The sequence below is a fragment of the Pezoporus occidentalis genome, unplaced genomic scaffold (genome assembly GCF_034315485.1).
Source record: "Pezoporus occidentalis ecotype Australia unplaced genomic scaffold, CSIRO_AGI_Poc_V1 ctg76, whole genome shotgun sequence".
NCBI classification, from domain to species: domain Eukaryota; kingdom Metazoa; phylum Chordata; class Aves; order Psittaciformes; family Psittacidae; genus Pezoporus; species Pezoporus occidentalis.
In genome coordinates, this window is record NW_026916115.1 from 676629 (window position 1) to 694715 (window position 18087).

The following is an 18087-nucleotide window of genomic DNA, read 5'->3' on the forward strand; positions in this document are numbered from 1 at the left end:
GTGGAGGCATATCTTGCTTCTCTCCAGGGGAATGGAGACATGGCCATAGCCAGTTAGGTGGCCAGGCAGGCTTCCCCAGACATCAAATAACATTTTTGGACCAACGCTAGTGTGGAAGTTTTAACCTGAAAACAGAATGTGTGAGTGGGGAAATTCCCCAATAAAACCAGCTGAAACCAAGCCTCTATGCCTTACCATCCAGAAAGGCAATATGGCCAAGGACCTGCAGCTGGGAGGCAGATCTGCCCAGCCTTGCCCGGGACCCAATACGGATGTGCCCCTCAATGCAGATCAACATGAACACGCACGTTTCACAGACATGTGTGCGCTCCTTTCAGGCCTAAGACTCATGTCCCTCCTCATCTGCACAGTTCGAATTAATTATACACTTTAATTTCATGAATTATTAATTTGATTCTGACTCGGCAGCTTACGATTATCCAGCGCTACAGACTACGCAATTCCAGCTTCATTAAAACATCACCAGCTGCCTGAGAGACAGACATTAAATAGCAGAGAGTAATAATAAAATTAAGCTCCCTGTGCATAGCAACAGTCTTCCCCAGCCGCACGCAGCGAAGGCCCAACTGGTAAATAGTTCCTTTCCAGGAGCTTTATTTTCTTCCCAAGGCTGGTTCCATCCTGTTTCCTTGCCAGGAGAATGCTACTGCCAGGACGGATGGCAGTGGAGGACCAGGGGTTTTCAAGAGAATCCCTGAGATGGAGGGCATGGCCAGGTGATGAGGACCAGCAGCATACCCCTCCCAACACCCTCCTCTGCACCCACAACAAGGACAGGGAAGGCTCCAGGGCTAACATCACCTCCAAATAAATAAAGCTGGAGTGCTGCCTCTCATCGTCTCCCTGGCAAAACAATTTATAGAGGGAAAATGTCGGAATTTAGACATTCCATTTAGCTGCTTCAGAAATCTAAGGACCCCAAACCTTGTGGGATTTGAGAAATCGATGGAATTAATTAAGGGAGATGTCCAGCGGTCTCCACTAAGTAATCAGCAGGTACAGTAGACCTGAAATTCTATAAAGAAAAATGGGAAGGGATGACATTGAAGGAGGCAGTGGGGATTAAAAAATGAGCATCCAAGTGGTAAAGGCGCACACCCATTGATCGCTGCATTACGGATTAAGGCTTCAACGAGCAGCCAGAAGATTCTGTAGCAGAAAATGGTTACAGAGGATGAGCATGAACAGAGCAGATATATATAACCTCTGACAGTTGGGAACAACTGAGACAGAGGACAGCTCTGCAGTGAACCCCAGAGCAAGAAAGTTTTGGGGTAGGGGGGGAAGGGGAAGCAGGGGGGAGTTGGAGGGAGCCATTTTGTGCGAGGGAGACCTTCCCAGGAAGAGGGAGCAATGTCTCCTGCCCAGCCAAGAGAGAAAAGGGATACCCAGAGCCAGTGCCAGAGAGGGGGACATGAGGGTGGGCAGTGAGGTGCGGAGGAAGCACTTGTGTGCTGGCCTGGGAGGTCATTCCATCAGCAAACAGTTAACGCCTGGGAACGAGATGCAGCCCAAGCAGACACATATTCACAGACAACACCTGCCTGCGTTGCCTGCCTGCGTCACAGGGCTCTCCAGGCCGTACTTCACCTCTCTGCGCTGCCACGAGCTCTCCAGGGGACCACCACTTTTAATTCTGTGCTCCTTAGCAGTCCTGTGCTTTGGTCTCCCAACCATCCCACCCTTCCATGGGATGACCATATCTGAGCGCAGGAAGGTACCATCACCACTTGGACCATGTCCATGTGGCAGCAGCTTTCCCAGGTAGCTCTGTCCCACAGTACAGCCCCCGGATGCGCAGGTACCTGCTCCTGAAAGCCAGGCTGGACCCTCCTCAAGAAGGCAGCTGCAGCAGCAGCACTGCATTGGAGGGCAGGTCACCAGCGAGCACCATCCACCCGCAGGCAGGAAACAAGTAGGGCACAATAGTGTCTTCAGACACTCTAGGTATGTATGGAAGAGGGATAAAGCAAGATCACCCAGGAGCTGCTACTGTTAAAACCTCCAGCAGGCAAGCACCCAGCTTCACTACACTAGCATCAAAGTTCTGTCACCATCTGGGACCAATACAGACAAGATACGCTTCTCCAGAGGTTCCAGGCATCACCCAGACCACAGTACCCGACAACATTTCATGCTGTCATGTTGGCATCTGGTTCAGCAATGCGGTGAACTCAATTTTCTAAGCTTAAAACAGATCCTCGCTGTGAACATTACAGCTGCATCCAATGCCTTATGTAAACAGAGCTGCTACCTGGAGGAAACCCTTGGGAAGCAGCAGCACTCCACCCAGCTATCCAGCCTTTCAGGCCAAAACTGAATTGGGATTGTTAGAAGGTTTCAATCAGAAATTTCAAATACAAAACAAAACCCTCCAGAGCCACAAAGCAGCAGCTCCATATCTGCGAAGGTCGTGAGACCAGGGCCAGCCCCCTGTCACACTCCCGTCTGCTTCTCATACATATGCATTGTTGTAAGCCAGTGCAAGCTAAATGTCAGCGGTGCCAGCATGTGAACACAGCCAGAGGGGACCCTCCCTTGCAGGACAAAGGCAGGTATTCTGGGGTACAGGAGGCGTGGACTGGCCTGGCACAGCAGGGAGAAGGGCTCACTCCATGTATGGATGCAGCCATGGGCACTCGGCTGCTCTGGGAGGCAGCTGCAAGCTGGCAAGGCTGGTGAAGCTGAAGCAAGTTTCCAGCGAAGGGCTGTTTGCATCCCTACACGTGCATGGATAGCTCCAACAGCTCCTGTGCCACCACTGCTGCTCCCACAACCACGGCTCATACACACAGGAGTATCTCACCTTTCACCTCTTAAACATCTTTCAAAAATCTGGTAGTGACCAAAAAAACCATGCCTGAAGGTCATGGGCATTTTGAGCCAAACACAGTGAGAGCATCATGGCTGGGGAAGGGTCTGCAAAAACATCTCCCCTTCCCACTGTGAGCTGGCCCACCTTCCCAAGCCTGCAGGAAACACAGAGCTGTGCTTAGATGTGCAACCTCCATAAAGCATCTGGGTCATCCCTCTTGTGTGGCTCTGGGAGACACAGCAGGTCACCAAGTGGACCTTGTCCCCTTTATCACGGGGAATACAGGGTCACCTTCTCCACTGCTGGTTAAGGGACATGTAATCAAACCCTGGTCTCTGCCATGCAAGCCACAGGGATCAGGGGACACAGGATGGGCAACTGCCTGTTCCAAGCTGAAGTGAGATGTTCCTGCATGCAGAAGGCTGAACACCATGCCTTCAGACCCACCATGACAAGACACCAGCTTAAAAGGCCATGACCACATGAGAAAGTCAGGTTTATGCAGCAGCATTATCACAGCTCATCCTTTCTGCCCAGGAAGACTTCCTTTGTGTCCAGGGTGAACTTTGAAGGCTCTCTCTGCCTCCACATCTCTGCACATACTTGGATCAAGCCCTTCCAGCTCCAGCCCCAGTTTCCTCAAGCCAACCCCAACCTGCCCCCCGTCAGGAGCTGCCAAACCCACCACCCAAGCAATACCTTCAAATCACACTGGGGAGGCCTTACGGGTGCCCAGCAACACGCCAGGCGATGCGTGTTTTACAATCTATGTGTTGAAGAGCCCTGAGCAAAGGCTGTAGCAGATGCAGAGTGTTCAGCAGATTCCCTCCCCTGGCTGCATGACAGCGGGAGGCAGGGAGCAGCCCCAGCCCTCTGCCCCCCGCCTCCCTGTCTCCCAGCAGGCATTTGGCATCCAGCACCACGAGCTCCCAGGGCAGGCACGCTCATCACCACAAACATCCTCCCTCAAAGCAGGACGCCTTCTCCCATGGGGCAAACATTAGTGGGACAACTGGAAACGTTCAACTTGATTATAATGCTTTAAGAAAAGGTCACGGTGAAATTTCAGTGCTTTACCTTGAGCTCTGTTTGTTCTCTGTGGGATGAGATGGGAAGAGTCAGCTTGCCCTGGCTCGTGGCATCCGCATAGCTCTGATTGCATTTCACGGGCCGGCAGCCGGCTGTTGAGCCACAGCAAAAGGCCCAGCCCTGGGGACTGAGATAAGTCACTGCGGTTGCTCTTGTAGGGGCAGGCACTAGGCCACTGCACCACAGCTGGACCACCACACAACTGCTGAAACACGTTTTCACTCAAAAAGCTGTCCAACCCCTAGCTGATTGTGCACTGTGCTTGCACTTCTGCTGTCAAAACAGGCCAAATACACCCAAAATGCATGTGAAAGCAGCCAGTGATTCCTAGACAGCATCTCCCTTGGAGTCAGGAAGGTTTTCCAGCACATCATTTGGCTTCATCATTTCAGGACTCAAAAGGAGCCATGGCCAAAATCACAGTGAGGCAGGGGCACTGCAGGACTCAAGAATCACAGATCCATCACTGAGACCATGGGTGACCCTCAGCCAACTATGCCAGCCCCACCAGCATCTTACCCTGCTCCTAGAGAGGAGGGCGAAGCAAGGGCAGCCAGTACTTCAGGGCTGACAGGCTACTGCCAGCACTATGAGCAGGACCAGGTCTCAGCCTCCTGAGAAGCATGTAGCTCAGGAATATTCCTAGCTTACCCAACCCCTATCTTTGCACTCTGGCAAGGGTGTTTTGTGGCTCATTAACAAGACATTTTGTTCTCCAAGCTGAGGTACACAAGGACAATCCACCAAAAGTCCACAGCTGATACAGAAAGTGGCCAGCATTCCCTCAAAATGGATGGGCACTGGAGAAAAGCAGGCTAGCATCCCTCCTCCTCTGTGCATTGGAGTGGGAGCAGCTCTGACCCGCAGCAAAGGGTTTGCTATCAGCTGGGTAAGGGGAAAACCAAGGTCAGTTTTATTTGTGGCCAACTGCCCCCAGCAATGTTCCTGTTGTAATAATTAAAGCTGTCGTACAACTATTTGCTGCCAGGGGAGTTCTCAAAAGGTCTCCAAGAACAGCCAGGAGACAAGTACTAGTGGAGATGGAGCCTGCTGTACCCACTGGGATCCAGGCTGCCAGGCCTAGGTGGGTAAAGGGAGGAGTCAAAGCCATCAGAAATTACCTTCAGCTGGGACGTCTCCCCAGGAAAGGGCAGTCAGCAGAGGGATTTTTGGGGAGATTTTAAAACTGTCACTTCCAGTGAACTGGACCAAAAGCCTGAGCTGCCTAGTGCTCCTGCAGTATCTGAAGATGGCTGGAAAGAACTCAGCATCCTTCGCCCAAGGCAGCTGCACAATCCAGCCTGCAAACCATTTTCCAAGGGGAAATGGCTTGAGATGCTACCACAGCACAAACAATTGTTTCCTAATGCCTGCTGATGCAGCTGGAGTGGAGGGCAACCATGACACTTCTCCACTAGCTAGGATGCAGCTGGCTGCATCCTTCCACTGAAAGCCAACTTCGGCAAAACAATGCCTGCTTCAAAGCCAGGGAGGACAGAATCATTGCTCTGGTTTGTCAGTGGGGCCATGGTGGACCCAGAAGGCAGACAGACCCTCATCCCCACAATGCTTGCTCTCACTTTTCCAGAGCATGCAGACACACCTGCTTGAAGAGCCGGGATGCTGTATTCCCACCACTCTGGCAGTGCCACTCGCAACAACTCCCAGCTGCTGCCAAAAGGTATTTTTAGCTGCATTATTTATTTGAACACCTGCCTGAGACTTCAAGGCAGAGTACAGAGCCTGAGCAGCAGAGGGAGGGAGGGAGGAGCGGCACTGGATGATCTGGACCATTTCCACTGGAAGATTCGAGAGCAGAGACACAGGCGCAATGGAGCAAGGCTGTGGCTAAGCTGAGAAAGAGGGTGGCATGGCAGGGATCACACATCTGCATAGCACCAGGGTAACCCAGCTATTGAGAATAGCCGAGTACCAATGAGCACTGGGAAGATGCTCTAGCCACCCACACTGAGGGGCCACATTTGGGTAAATTGGGCTCACTAGTTATCCAACTGCATGTAATTTCAAGATGTTCTGGCCCAAACATGGTTTCTGCAGCAGGAATACTAAGGTCTTGCTGCCACACATCATCTTTTCATGTAACCCCATTTTTTTGAGAAAACTCAGAGGAAAATGCCCTCTTTCAAAATGCCTATCCTCTACACAAGACCAATTCTAGCCCATTTGCCCTTTTTTGGAGAGCCAGCCCCAGAGAAAAGAGGACGAAGTGAGCAGAAAGCAAGAGAAGGAAGGATGCTGTGAGGGAGGACAGACATACTTTCACACTCTTCTTCCCAAAGATGGAAATGCCCTCAGAGGTGTAGGGTGGGACCATGGGGTAAATTGAGGGGCACACGGAAAGCAATGCAACACCCCTGCACTGTTTTTGCGCTCCCTTCTTGCTACCCCATTTACAGATGTGAACAAAACCTGCCAGCTCCCTCCCTCCCCTTCTTCTGAAAGGATCCCCCTTTTTTCTCTGAAATCAGCCAGGAAAAGGAGGGGAAAAAAAAAAAAAAAAGAAACAAAAAAGAAAGAAAAAAGAGAAAAGAGCATCTAAAAATAAAGGCCAGGCCATAGTATACGCCTCTTGGTTGGGCTCCTGTGCTCACAGATCTGCTTATTTTGGCCTATCTCTCCCCAGCGATAAGGCAGCTAACAGCCCGTTATCAGCCAGTCGGTGAAAATGTGCTCCAGCCTGATTAGGGCTCAGTCTTTGCCAAGGTTATAAACAGCCGTTATCGTTCTCCCAAACAGAATAATCCGGACAGTATCAGCTCAGAAACATATGGGCCACACAGCGAAGATAGCCGCTGACGGACACTTCATTTTAATTGTAACGAGTGGTTAGCAGCAGCCTCCAGACAACAGACACAACTGCCCAATTGGCAGTGGGTTCACATCTCCTCCTGCATCCCTCCTCCCTCCTGCTCGCAGCTAGTTTTCTCCTCTCCCTGCTGTCCTCCTCTCGACTCTGTAAACCCCTGTGCGAGCACCCCTGCAGTGCTGGGAGAGCCCTGCCCAGTCCCCACGGGGCTTAAGAGAAGCAGGCAGGCAGCATCCTCTTTATCTCTGCAGGCAGAAAATGAGCAATTGGTATTAGTGCCATGAATCTGGCCATGTCACACCTGATGTGCTTACGGCCACACTGGCGTGGTGTGGCATGGTGGGGAGCAAGCACAAGGCCACAGTGAATGGAGACAGTGCAATGGGTCCCCACCAGAGAGCACGGCACCCAGGCGCGTGGGTCCCCCCTCCATGGAGCATCCCAGCGTTTCCTTGCTGCTTGCCCGCGTGCCAGCTCAGCAGCAGGCAGGGCGCAGGAGGAGGGGCAGCAAACCCTCATTTCACATTCTCCTGGTGTCCCTTCTGTGTAATACTTTTTTTTTCTCCCCCATTTCCCCCCCTCCTTCTTTCCAAAAGGGGTGGTTTAGCTCAGAGTCTTACACACATTTGCATTCCCAAGACAAGCTCAGGCATAAATTCATCTCGGTGCAGGGGTCTTTTTTTTTTTTCCCTTTTTTTTCCTCCCTACCCTCCTTCTTTTCCTAGTTTCTCCTTTTCTCTCCAAAGCCACAATGAATTCGGTGAGAAACCTTGCAATTCCGGCACCGTTGTGCTGCGCAAGGCAGGATTACAAGGGATCTGAGGGCTTTCCTTCCAACTCATGGCGTGCAGTGTTGCAGCTTGGTTTTGTTGTTAACAATATGCAGGGATAAGGCTGTTAGCCCCATTAGCTGCACTAACATTCTTCCCACTTTCTTCTCCAGCCAGCCCTGGCTCCCAGAAATTGCACCCAAGCTCCATCCCCTTCTGTAGGGAAAAAGCAGGAAAAAAAAAGGGAACCCCCCTAAAAACCAACAGCAAAATGTTAATATGGAGAGGCAAAATGTTAATATGGAGAGGCAAGCTAAAAAACCTTAGGAAGACCCAGGACTGAGCTTCAAGTCACAGATGCTTTCTCAGATAATCTGTATTCCTATCTCGGTGCAAGCAGAGCTGTGATCAGAATATCCAAAGTCTCATAAAAGATTCAGGGCTTATTGACTTCCTTGCCTTCACTGCCTGTTTGTGGTGCTCCTGCCTGCTCCTGCTCAGCCTCCAAAGCACCCGCTGCACCTTGCAAGTTGCCATCACAGATGCCAAAGTTGAAGGCATCTGCTTTTGTGTCTTTGCTGGACCAGCAGAGCAAAGTGGTGGAGACAGGCTCTCCTCCTGAGCTGGAGGATGTATTCCTGGCCACTAGTCCTGGTGAGAGGTGCTTCAGGAGAGCCTCTGCCCCAGTGGACATGCCACCACAGAACAAAACCCTCTCAGATGTCCCCCAAGCCTCCCAGCAGCACCAGCCACCGTGGTGGGCAGGCAATGCTCTACACACAGCATGCAGAAGAGCAGATTTATGAGTTATTTTAATTCAAGTCACACATTTAGGTAAAATCATTCTCAAGCTGGAAAAAAAAAAATCTATAGCAGGGACCCCTCAAGAGCAGGTTTCTCCCCAGATTGTATGCAGGATGAGCTCTCCAAGGGCTGTCTCCAGCAGCACTGCATCCTGGTTTTGCTGCATAAGCAGTCCAGAGCAAATGTGCCAACCAGAGAATCTGGTCCCAGCAAATTTATGATCAGTGTTACTTGGCCACAGCCCAAAGGAAAAAGCAGAGGATGGGGGCAGGCATACAGCCCTTTGGAAACTGCCATCCCACCACCACTCACATGCTCACTGGTTTTAGGCACAAAATACCAGGTGAATGGTGAACACGGTATAAATTGTATAGTTTAGATACTGGAGGTCTTCATACATGAGTTAAAATGAGGTGCCTGTGAACACCACATAAAATCAAGCATGATATAACCATCACATCCACTCAGATACCCCATTAATTGTATTTCCATATCAACTAAAAGCCTTACCTGTGCACTAAGACTCCATACTATAAGGCACTGCACAATACAGGAAAAAAATCCATATAAAAATAAAATAACTACACAGGAGCACACAGGTTTATATATACATATATGCTCAAACACACATGCTTGTCTGTTCACATATTGTATGTGCACACACCCTCATACAGCACATGTGCACATACCCCTGCAAAGACATACCCAGACACGTACATATATGTGCATCTGCACACAGATATGGACTACTTATACATACACAAACTATACAAACACTCTACACACCCTACCCAGTGACAGCTCAGATTTTCAGTAATATCATAATATTATTTTTTAGCTCAGTTAAGGTATAAAATGCACGCTCTCTCAGTCTTTAATATTAATAAGTCTTGTAACTAGCAGTTTCTCGTAGCTCCGAATTCTTGAGCACAACTAGAAAGGGCACTTATCCTGAAAAATCTAATAAATTTACAGTTTTATATACTTCCTTCAATTGTAAAAGTCTTGTTCAATAAACTTTAAAATGCCACTATAGAGCAATAACACAGACAGTATAAACCCAGCCCTGGGAAAGCTGTGCAACCAGAAATTGTTCCCCTTTCTGCTACAGCAATAAAGTTTTATATGTTTGAACTGACTGTAAAAAGGTTTGAATGTTGGCAACTGGGGAATAATCTGTCTTCTTTATAGTTATTATCATATTTCCCACAAGACCCTTTGGTCTGTGTCAATCCTTCTCGTATATGACACCTTTGTACTGTCAGCGAAAGCAAGAATACTTAACTTTTTGCGTGCATGCATGGCTGTGACTGGAGGTCTTTCACTCTGCTTTTCTTCAGATTACAGCACCCAGGAATAAATTCCCTGTGACGTGCTGTAATAGATGCCATTTACCAAATCAAGCTGATTAGGAGCACAAAGCTAAAAAAAAAAACAACAAAAAAAACCACACAAAACCCCCACCAACCCAAACAAACAAATCCAAGGGGATTTGTGGACCAGTTCTCATAGAGCCAGGAAATAAGAGTGGCTGCCACCACCAAACAGGAATGCTGACATCCCCACAGCTACAGACCACTGGGGCTCCACCTGTAGGGCAGGCAGTGTTCCCCATCAATGGCATCTCCCCATTACTCTTTCATAAGAAAGAGATTTTGGTTTGAGATTGGCTCCTTCTGCCTCTCCCCCACTGCCTGAAGGCAAGAGCAGCTCCAGCGGTTGGAGCCAACACACCCAGATGCCTCCTGAACAGAAACGTTTTGGGGAGTCTCACTGTATCCCAAAGAAATCTGACCCAGACCCCAAACAAGCAGCAGACAAATACAAGGAAATTCCTCAAGCTCACCCATTTCACAAACAGATGATGCTTTAAGTGGTAGCAATTTTTAACTATCTGGGAGCTCACAAACCAAGATGAAGATGATTTTTGTCACAAGACGTACAGCAAGCCTGGCCCTTGCCATCACCCCTACAGAGGTAATCTCTGGAGGAGCTGCTGTAGTAGATGCAGGGAAACATAGTCCTCAGCCTTCAGCAACCCAACACTATGCCATCTCTGACCATGGGCCATCTTTCAGGTGGAAAGATGAGACTCAAGCAGAGATTGAAATGTCAGAAGAAGTGATAGTAAAGCACGCTTGGAAAATGAAAAATGAGGAGTCACCAGGACCAGATAATACCTGCCTAAGAGTTCTGCAGGGACTCAGAAATAAAATGATTGCATATTTTCATTAGCAGCTCAATCTCTCATTACACTAGAGGACACGAAGTGTCATACCCTATTTTTAAAAAATGGAGTGAGATGAGCCACAGATTCACCGACTTGTGAGTCTCACTTCAGTACCAGCTAAGATGATAAATAGATAGGATAAAGACTCGAGATGGACATGATACCACTGAGATTAACTAGCCATGCCCGTAAGGAAGACGAAATTGTACCTCACTAATCTATTACAATTGCTGCACACCCAGCAACCGAAGGCACAAAGCACACTTGGCCTTGTTTGGAGTCCCCCAGGTTTCATCAGCTGACAAATGTAACTCTTCTCCCAGCAAAAGCAATGACTAAGGGCTGGTTAAGATGTGGAAAAGAGTAGAAATAAATGGCTTTTTCAATAATGCCATGGGTCTATGAGGCTGACCCATTGCTGCTTAGTAAATTTATTGCCAGGTGAAGAGCATGAGCAGCAGTAGGTTTGAGGAGAACATGAGCAGTAGAGGTTAGCAAGGACCCAAAAATGCTGAAACACTCCTTCAAGGATGTGTGAACGAAGCTCCATGAGCTGGAGATAAGATGATGGGTAAAAGTCAGCGAGGGTAAAATGCACAAGGAAGTAATTTAATTACTCACACACACTGACTAGGACAAACTTTGCGCACTCAGGCCGGACGCCTAGTGATGCGTGAAAGGAAGGGGCAGTGAGAGCTGCCAGGGCTGCACAACGTCCCACATCTAGGCTGCCCCCTGCCCTAAGGCTTCTCACCCACTGCAATCCCATCATCCTTGTAAGGAAGATGGAGAAAGACTTTTTACCAGGGCCCGTAGTGCTAGGACATGGGGTTACAGTTTCAAACTAAAAGAGGGTAGATTTAAATCAGATGTAAAGATTAAATGTACGATAAGGGTGGTGAGACACCAGAAGAGGTTGCCCAGCAAAGCTGTGGATGCCCCATCATTGGAACAGTTCAAGGTGAGGTTCAACAGGGCTTTGGGCAGCCTGATCTTACGAAAGGTGCCCCTGCCCATGGCAGGGAGGGGGACCAGATGATCTTTGAAGGCCCCTTCTCCAACCCAAACCACTCTGTGATTCTGTGGTCCTGCAGGCAGGAGGTAATACTGCCCATGGGGTCTCCCTGTGGGGTTGCTACAGAGAGTCTGTGAGGAGGAGAGAGGGAAACAAGTACCAAACACTAATTAGCCTTCAAAATACAATTTGATAGTTAAGTGGATGACTGGAAAACCCATCAGTGTGAACCAGAAGTGTTGAGACATGCAAACAGCCTGCCTTCCCCAGACATAAACACACAGCTGGAAGGGCACCAACCACCACAGCTTCTCCTTACCCAGCCCTCCCAGTGATGAGAAACAATGTCTGAAGTACAAACCAAGCACCAAAACCATGGGACTACAGTTCTGGACCCCAGTATAGCACCTTGTGCAAACAGTCACAAATGAAGGTGAAGCTCCTCAGCTTCCCATCACCTCTGCCACCAGTGAAAGGGTAAGACCAAGTTGAGGGCCACCTCTTCATCTCGCCATCTGAGCACCCAAGACTTCTGCACCCACACTTAGAAGGACCCTGAACCTGAAGCCACCCCAAATGAGCCATCAGGCTGCTGCTTTTTCAAAGCTGCATCCATTTGCACCTCTGAAGCAGCACAGGTGCCTTTGCTAATGAGCAATAAATAAATCTCTTGGTGCTCACCATGAAGATGCCCCTTCAGGACTTGTGGCAAGCCCAGCAAGCACTGCTGTGCAGGATGAAGGCCTGTAGAGACTAGCCAGTACTCTCCTCACTTCACAGGGACAGCCTGGCTCTTCCTATCACACCTCAGCATCCTACAGGGCCAGAAACAAGCAAAGCATGTACCCCGCATCCCACCCCATCCCAGCAGCAGAGTGGCAAGGGTTAAGTCCAGCCAGCAAGGCACATCTCTGTTGCAAGAGTCCATTACCTCCCGCCACATTACCTCATTCATTTCTTACATGCGGATGGTTTATTCTCCCATGAGCACCCTCGCTGGCAGACATGGCTAGTGTAAAGTCCCCTCCCTCCCCTGTATTTCTCTATCCATCACATTTAACACTCTGACAGTAACAGTCTATAATGTTTCTATTCTACAAAACCGCTCTGTCAACTCCGGGCTTCCAGAGCAGCAACTGAGGAAAATAAATAACATCAACGCCAGGCCCGACAGTATCACAGCTTGCTTTCTGCTGGGGGTTTATTTTGGATGGTTTTTTTTTTTGCTTTATTTTTTTTGAGGAAGAGAAAGGAAGGGAATGAGAGTAAGTAAGAAAGGGGAGAAAGTGCAGGCATGTACTATGCAGAGAGACTAGCAGGAGTTTCCTTCCCACCCAAATGAAGGGCTGGGAGACCCTCACAGAGATGAGCACAGCACTTCCCATGCAGAGGAAGGAGAAGCCTACACCCACCGATACCCCTCACCCCTCTCACCGTGTGCCAGTATTCCCCATTGACACAGTGGCTTAGGGGAGGGGAAGGCAGGGGACCATTTCCCAGCTCCTCTTCAACAGCAGTCTGCCTTCACCAGCCGAGGGTGAGCACAGGCAGGCAGGCAGCTGCCCGCACCCAAGTCCAGGAATGGGCTGGGCAGCTTGCAGAGGCTATATGGGGGATAGGGGCTGCAGCTCTTGGAGGTGGAGGATTCAACCCACCATCACCCACCATAACCCTCCCACAGACTCTGCAGCAGGCCAAACCCCATCTGTTCCATACCAGCCCCGGGTCAGAAATCACTAATCCACTTAAATAACCCACCCCGTCTCATGGCTTAGCAGCTTCATGGTGTTTTCCATCTCCTTTCACTCCTGTGAAATTCCCTGGGGTCAAAATCAGGCACATCGCCACTGCTCCAGGGTCTACCTGCTCCTTTCTGCAGCTGCACGGGTGACACAGCACCCAGCGGTAGGGAGGGTGAAGGGGTTACTGCACCCAAATAAGTACTGCCAGCAAATCCTAATACTAAAAATAATAACTAAAAATAATAAAATAAATACAACAAGAACCACCTTAAGAAATTGCCTGGCACTTTAGAAAGTGAAAATCAAGCAGAAAGCCTCCACTTGTATCAATATCTTTGTTTTGCCTTCAAAGGACTATGTTGGTGTTTAAGTCCCTATGTGCAAGCTCGCCTGCCTTCCGCTTAAGCTGCACAGGCCTGACAAACAGAGACCTGCTCAGGTGGTGGTTTTCACTGGGAGAAAAAAAAATAAATACATGCACAAGAACTTTTCCAATCAATTGGAGAGAGACACAGCCCTTGACAGCCCTGCAGACTGGGGGTGGGGGGGGGCTGTGCTCAGCAGGCAGCTTACAGAAACCAGCAGAGATGCACCCACCCGTGGCAGAAAGATGAGGAAGAAATGCATGCGAGGGCCAGAGGGGACGCTCAGAGGAGAGAGAGAGAGGTTTGGAGGACTCAGAAAACACAGGGAGCAGGTAACAGTCCACGCAGCCCCCCAGTTATTCATCTCCCCAGTCCCTTTGTGTCAAGCAGTTCTGGAATCAAGGTGACACCCTCCAGCTTAACATCACAGGTCCACTGCCAGCCTTGGATGGGGCTACACCACGCTGCATGCATATTCCTTCAAGTAAAAATATTTAAAGAAAAAAAATAAAATAATAAAAAAAAGCAACGAGCAAGCAGAAAACGGTTCCCTCTTTTGTTTACATACCTGCCAAGGGCTGACGCTGGCTGCTGTCAGTCATTTGTATGAGCTGATGGTTTTCTAGCCGATAACAACATAAGCAATACTAAGGCAAGCAATAAAGGGATGGATCCTGCTCTGCGAGCCACACGCCACCTCCCCAGCACACTCTGCAAACCCTGCTCTAGGAAGAAAATGCACCAAGCAATCAGAAAAGCTTTAGTTTTGGAAAAGGAAATGTGTGTTCCTTCAAGGTACTGCCTCTGCAGGAGGGATCACGGAGCAATGCCTGCACTGAGCTCTGTCGAGCACCCAAAATTTGAAGAACTCAGATGGACAATGTTTGCATCTGAGCATCCTCCCCAGATTCCCCGGAGAGGGGCAGCTTACACTGCACCCACCACAGATCAGGTTCACTGGCCAGACCCTGCCTGTGCTCTGCAGCACAAGCTGGGCTTTGCTGCAAAGCCCCCATAGCCACTCAGAAAACTGTGAGCCAGGAAGGATGCTAATACAATTTTGGCTACTGTCTGGAATGGGTTAAAGGATTAGGACTCCAGAAGCAACTATCTTTGCCACAGTCCTCTGCCGGGAAGGGCCTTTATTTCACTGAGAAAAGAAACTTCCCACTTGCAAAAGCAAGAATAAAGCTTCCTGCAGAGGCCTGACAGCATAATATGCATGCAGGCCCATGTGTACACACACACCCCTATGCAGGCATACTCACAAGGGGAACGTGCAAGAGCAATAAAAAGAATTAAGGAGCAATGAAAGGTGCAAACCAAACTCCAGGCTTTGATGTGGAAAAAAACCCCACACAAACGCAGTTTTTTTTGTCAAGCTGTATTATTTTCCATTCATAAATATCCCCCTCAATAGCTATATACGTACCCAGATAAAATTTGTATTTAGCTAAGCCCTGTCACCAGGAAGTGTGTTATTTGCTCTCTGATGGTTGCTGGTACTCCATTTACAAAAAAATCCTCCCTTTGCCCAACATGAGAGGAGAAACTGGGCGCTGGGAGCAATCACAGCATGACTGGGGAGCAGCCCTTGGAAAGAAATGTTTGCAAACAGTTCACTGGCTGAGATTGTTTCTGGAACCGAAGCATGTTTGTATGATTAACCCGTTTCCTATTTACTTTCGCATCAGGATCGACTGACAAACAGTTCAAAAAGCTATAAAGTAAAAGCTCAGGGTTTGGGAGCAGGGCTAAAAAACTCTGAAGAGAAGCAATGCCCTGTGGATAGACACAGATAGTTCAGCTGTTTTGTGGAACAACCCAACATTCCAGATTTGCTGCTGCCAAAGTTCAAGGCTAGAGCCGTACTTGCAGGACCAGCAGCATCTTCTACTCCTGCCCACAGCAGAGTCCTCCAACAGCCAGAAATGACAGAAGCAGTGGTGCACAGGGTCAGGGAAATCCATCCTTTCTAGCTTCAAGAAACATAAGATTTTCGGCTGGTTTCTGCAGGGAAGAAGGGAACTGAGGAAGCAGAAAATCCTCAAGTTAGAGCAAACACAGCCTTCCTGGGCTCCCCAGGCTCAGAGCCCCAGGCTACCCACAGAGCGGCTGTGGTGTGCACCAGAGGGCAGCAGTGCCAAAGCCACCCACAGCCGCCCTGCAATCTGCAACCCAACAACCACCCAGCAGAGGACAAAATGCCCAGTCCCTGTCAAGGTATTTCTCACCAGGCACTCACTCCAAAGGGGGAAAGAGACAAGAACACAAAATCACCAGCCATTTGATCCCTTTCCTTTAAAGAAAACTTGGTGCTGCTTACCAGAGTCAGGAGTAGCTGTGTACCAAACCAAAGCCCTTTTGGCAGCTGCTTTGAGGACATCCTCAAACACTGCAAGCTTCACTCAGGCACAGATGGCTGCTTGCAAGGGGCTGCTCTGCCACAGTGCTCCACATCAAGGCATGCCTGTCTGGGACTCACAGATGGTCCACACTCTCAGGCATTTCTTCGGATCTGAAAACCCCTGGCGCTACCACCAAGGGAAGGTAAAGAGGGTTGTAACCGAAATCCATGGGGGAGGCCTGGCATGGAAGCAATGCATCCCTGCATTGCTGTGAGCACTCTTACATCACTGTGAGCACCCCTCCCTCCCACAGCCTGCTTGCATGAGGCCACAAGGCCAGCTCAGCTATGGATAGTGCAATGGTACCCCATACACCCTCACCTCAACCCGCACACCATCCCTCTTGCCATGCTCCTGCCTAAAGCCCACCTCTGGAGATGATAACAGCTAATGAAACCTGTGGCCCACCGATAACAGGAGATCAGGCAAAGCAGCGGTGGTGGCAGCAGCAGCCAGGCTGCAGAGCAAGCTGGGATGCATGTAATCAGAAGGGTTATCTAATGCTAGTTTCATTCTAATTGAGTCACTACCATATGTCACCCTGCAATAACAACGCAAGCAGCATGCAACTGAATACATATTTAATTCACATAATGGGTACAACAGTAGAAGTAATCAAGGCAGTTTGCCATAAGCCATAAAGAAGCGTAGCGTGTTCCTATTGAGGAGCAGCCTATGCTCAGGGAGAAGGGGATGGCAGGGGCATCACTCCACTGAGAAAGCTACAAAGGAGAGGGGGAACCCCCCAAAACGCACCCTGGCAGGGATTGAAGGCAAGGTGTCCATTTGGTGTGAATGGAAATCTATGGCGGAATATTGTTGACAGATCGTTAGCCCCTTCAATATAATTAACAATAATGGATTTATTGGCAGAAATTTAATGATTTGAATGTTAAATACCGGCCTGGAATTGTGGTGTGTAGTCCAGCCGAGAGATGGACGCTTTGTTTCCAGTTTCAAGGACCAAAAAATTGTAAAACTCTACACAAACCAGGAAAAGGTACAGCAACAGAGGCAGAGCCAGGCAACAGCGGCCTCCCTGCTCCCAGTGTGCCCCACTCTTCCAGTGGCACCTGATGGCCCCACTCACCACCTTCACTTCCTCCCACAATGAGAAGATTAATACAATTGAGGACCACTCATCAATATCTTTGGACAGATCAACCGGAGTTTTCATTAAAGCCATATTAATGCTTTTGGATACACAGCTGTGGACAGGTTAGGCTTCAAAACTAAGGCCTAGAGAGGAAAGAAAAGAGGAAAGGAGCAGTATTTGCTCCCAGCTGGGAATTAATGGAGAGCTGGCCGGTTCTCTCATTAGCAGCCTCTCCCACCACCATGTTTTGATGTATATTTCATGAGGATAAACAAACATTCATTTCACTTTGGGAAGGTGCTTGCTGTAATGTATTGGCAGCCTCACCAGCAATGAGGGGACATTAATTTCAATTCTGGTGTTTAAACACTTTGTTGATTCCCAATCATTCATCCCTGGCTCAGCACAGCCCTAACATGGGGAAGCAACGGACAAGCAGAGCCCCAACCTCACATTTCTGCAGAAACTGCTGGAGTTTATTTGCTATTCAAATGACTTAAGAAAGATCAGACATTATGAAAGAGGCAGCTCTACCTGGCTGCTTGCATTGGGATGCAGCCTTCAGCCATCCCATGTATGATCAGAGAAAGGCTCCCAGCCTATGTTGGGAAATGCCACCCCTGGAGAACAGGCTCCGATGAGTATCTGTAGCTATGATGAACCACAGGATGTGCCAGAGATGGAAGGAGGACATCTGGAAGATTCCTGAGTCTTTCAGGATTCCTCAGCCTCCACCTCTGTATCCCTGTTAAGTAACAGCAGCAGCTCTTTTCCCAGGGGGTGCTGCAGAGCAGTCTCTTAGGGAGGATTCTCAGTCCAGCGCCAGAAGACAGACCTCATTTAGAAAACAGCTTGCCCAGTTCATAGAGCTTGCCTTGCAAGGACAGGAAACCAGGTGTGGTGGT

General features: G+C 49.1%; 1 protein-coding gene across 8 annotated transcripts in view; it reads right to left on the reverse strand.

The window, feature by feature from the left end:
- Positions 1 to 18087, reverse strand: part of PBX1 (PBX homeobox 1) — a 133713-nt gene that overhangs the window by 51719 nt on the left and 63907 nt on the right. Inside the window, exon 1 of one of the 8 annotated variants that reach the window (XM_062602415.1) lies at positions 14247 to 14295. The exons of 5 other annotated variants lie outside the window; for them this stretch is intronic. In XM_062602415.1, the coding sequence (XP_062458399.1) occupies positions 14247 to 14280 (34 nt within the window). In that variant the 5' untranslated portion in view covers positions 14281 to 14295. Of the gene's footprint in view, positions 1 to 3913; positions 4233 to 7145; positions 7753 to 14246; positions 14296 to 18087 lie in introns of those variants that run through there. 2 more of the 8 variants (XM_062602414.1, XM_062602411.1) reach the window with 2 other exon arrangements.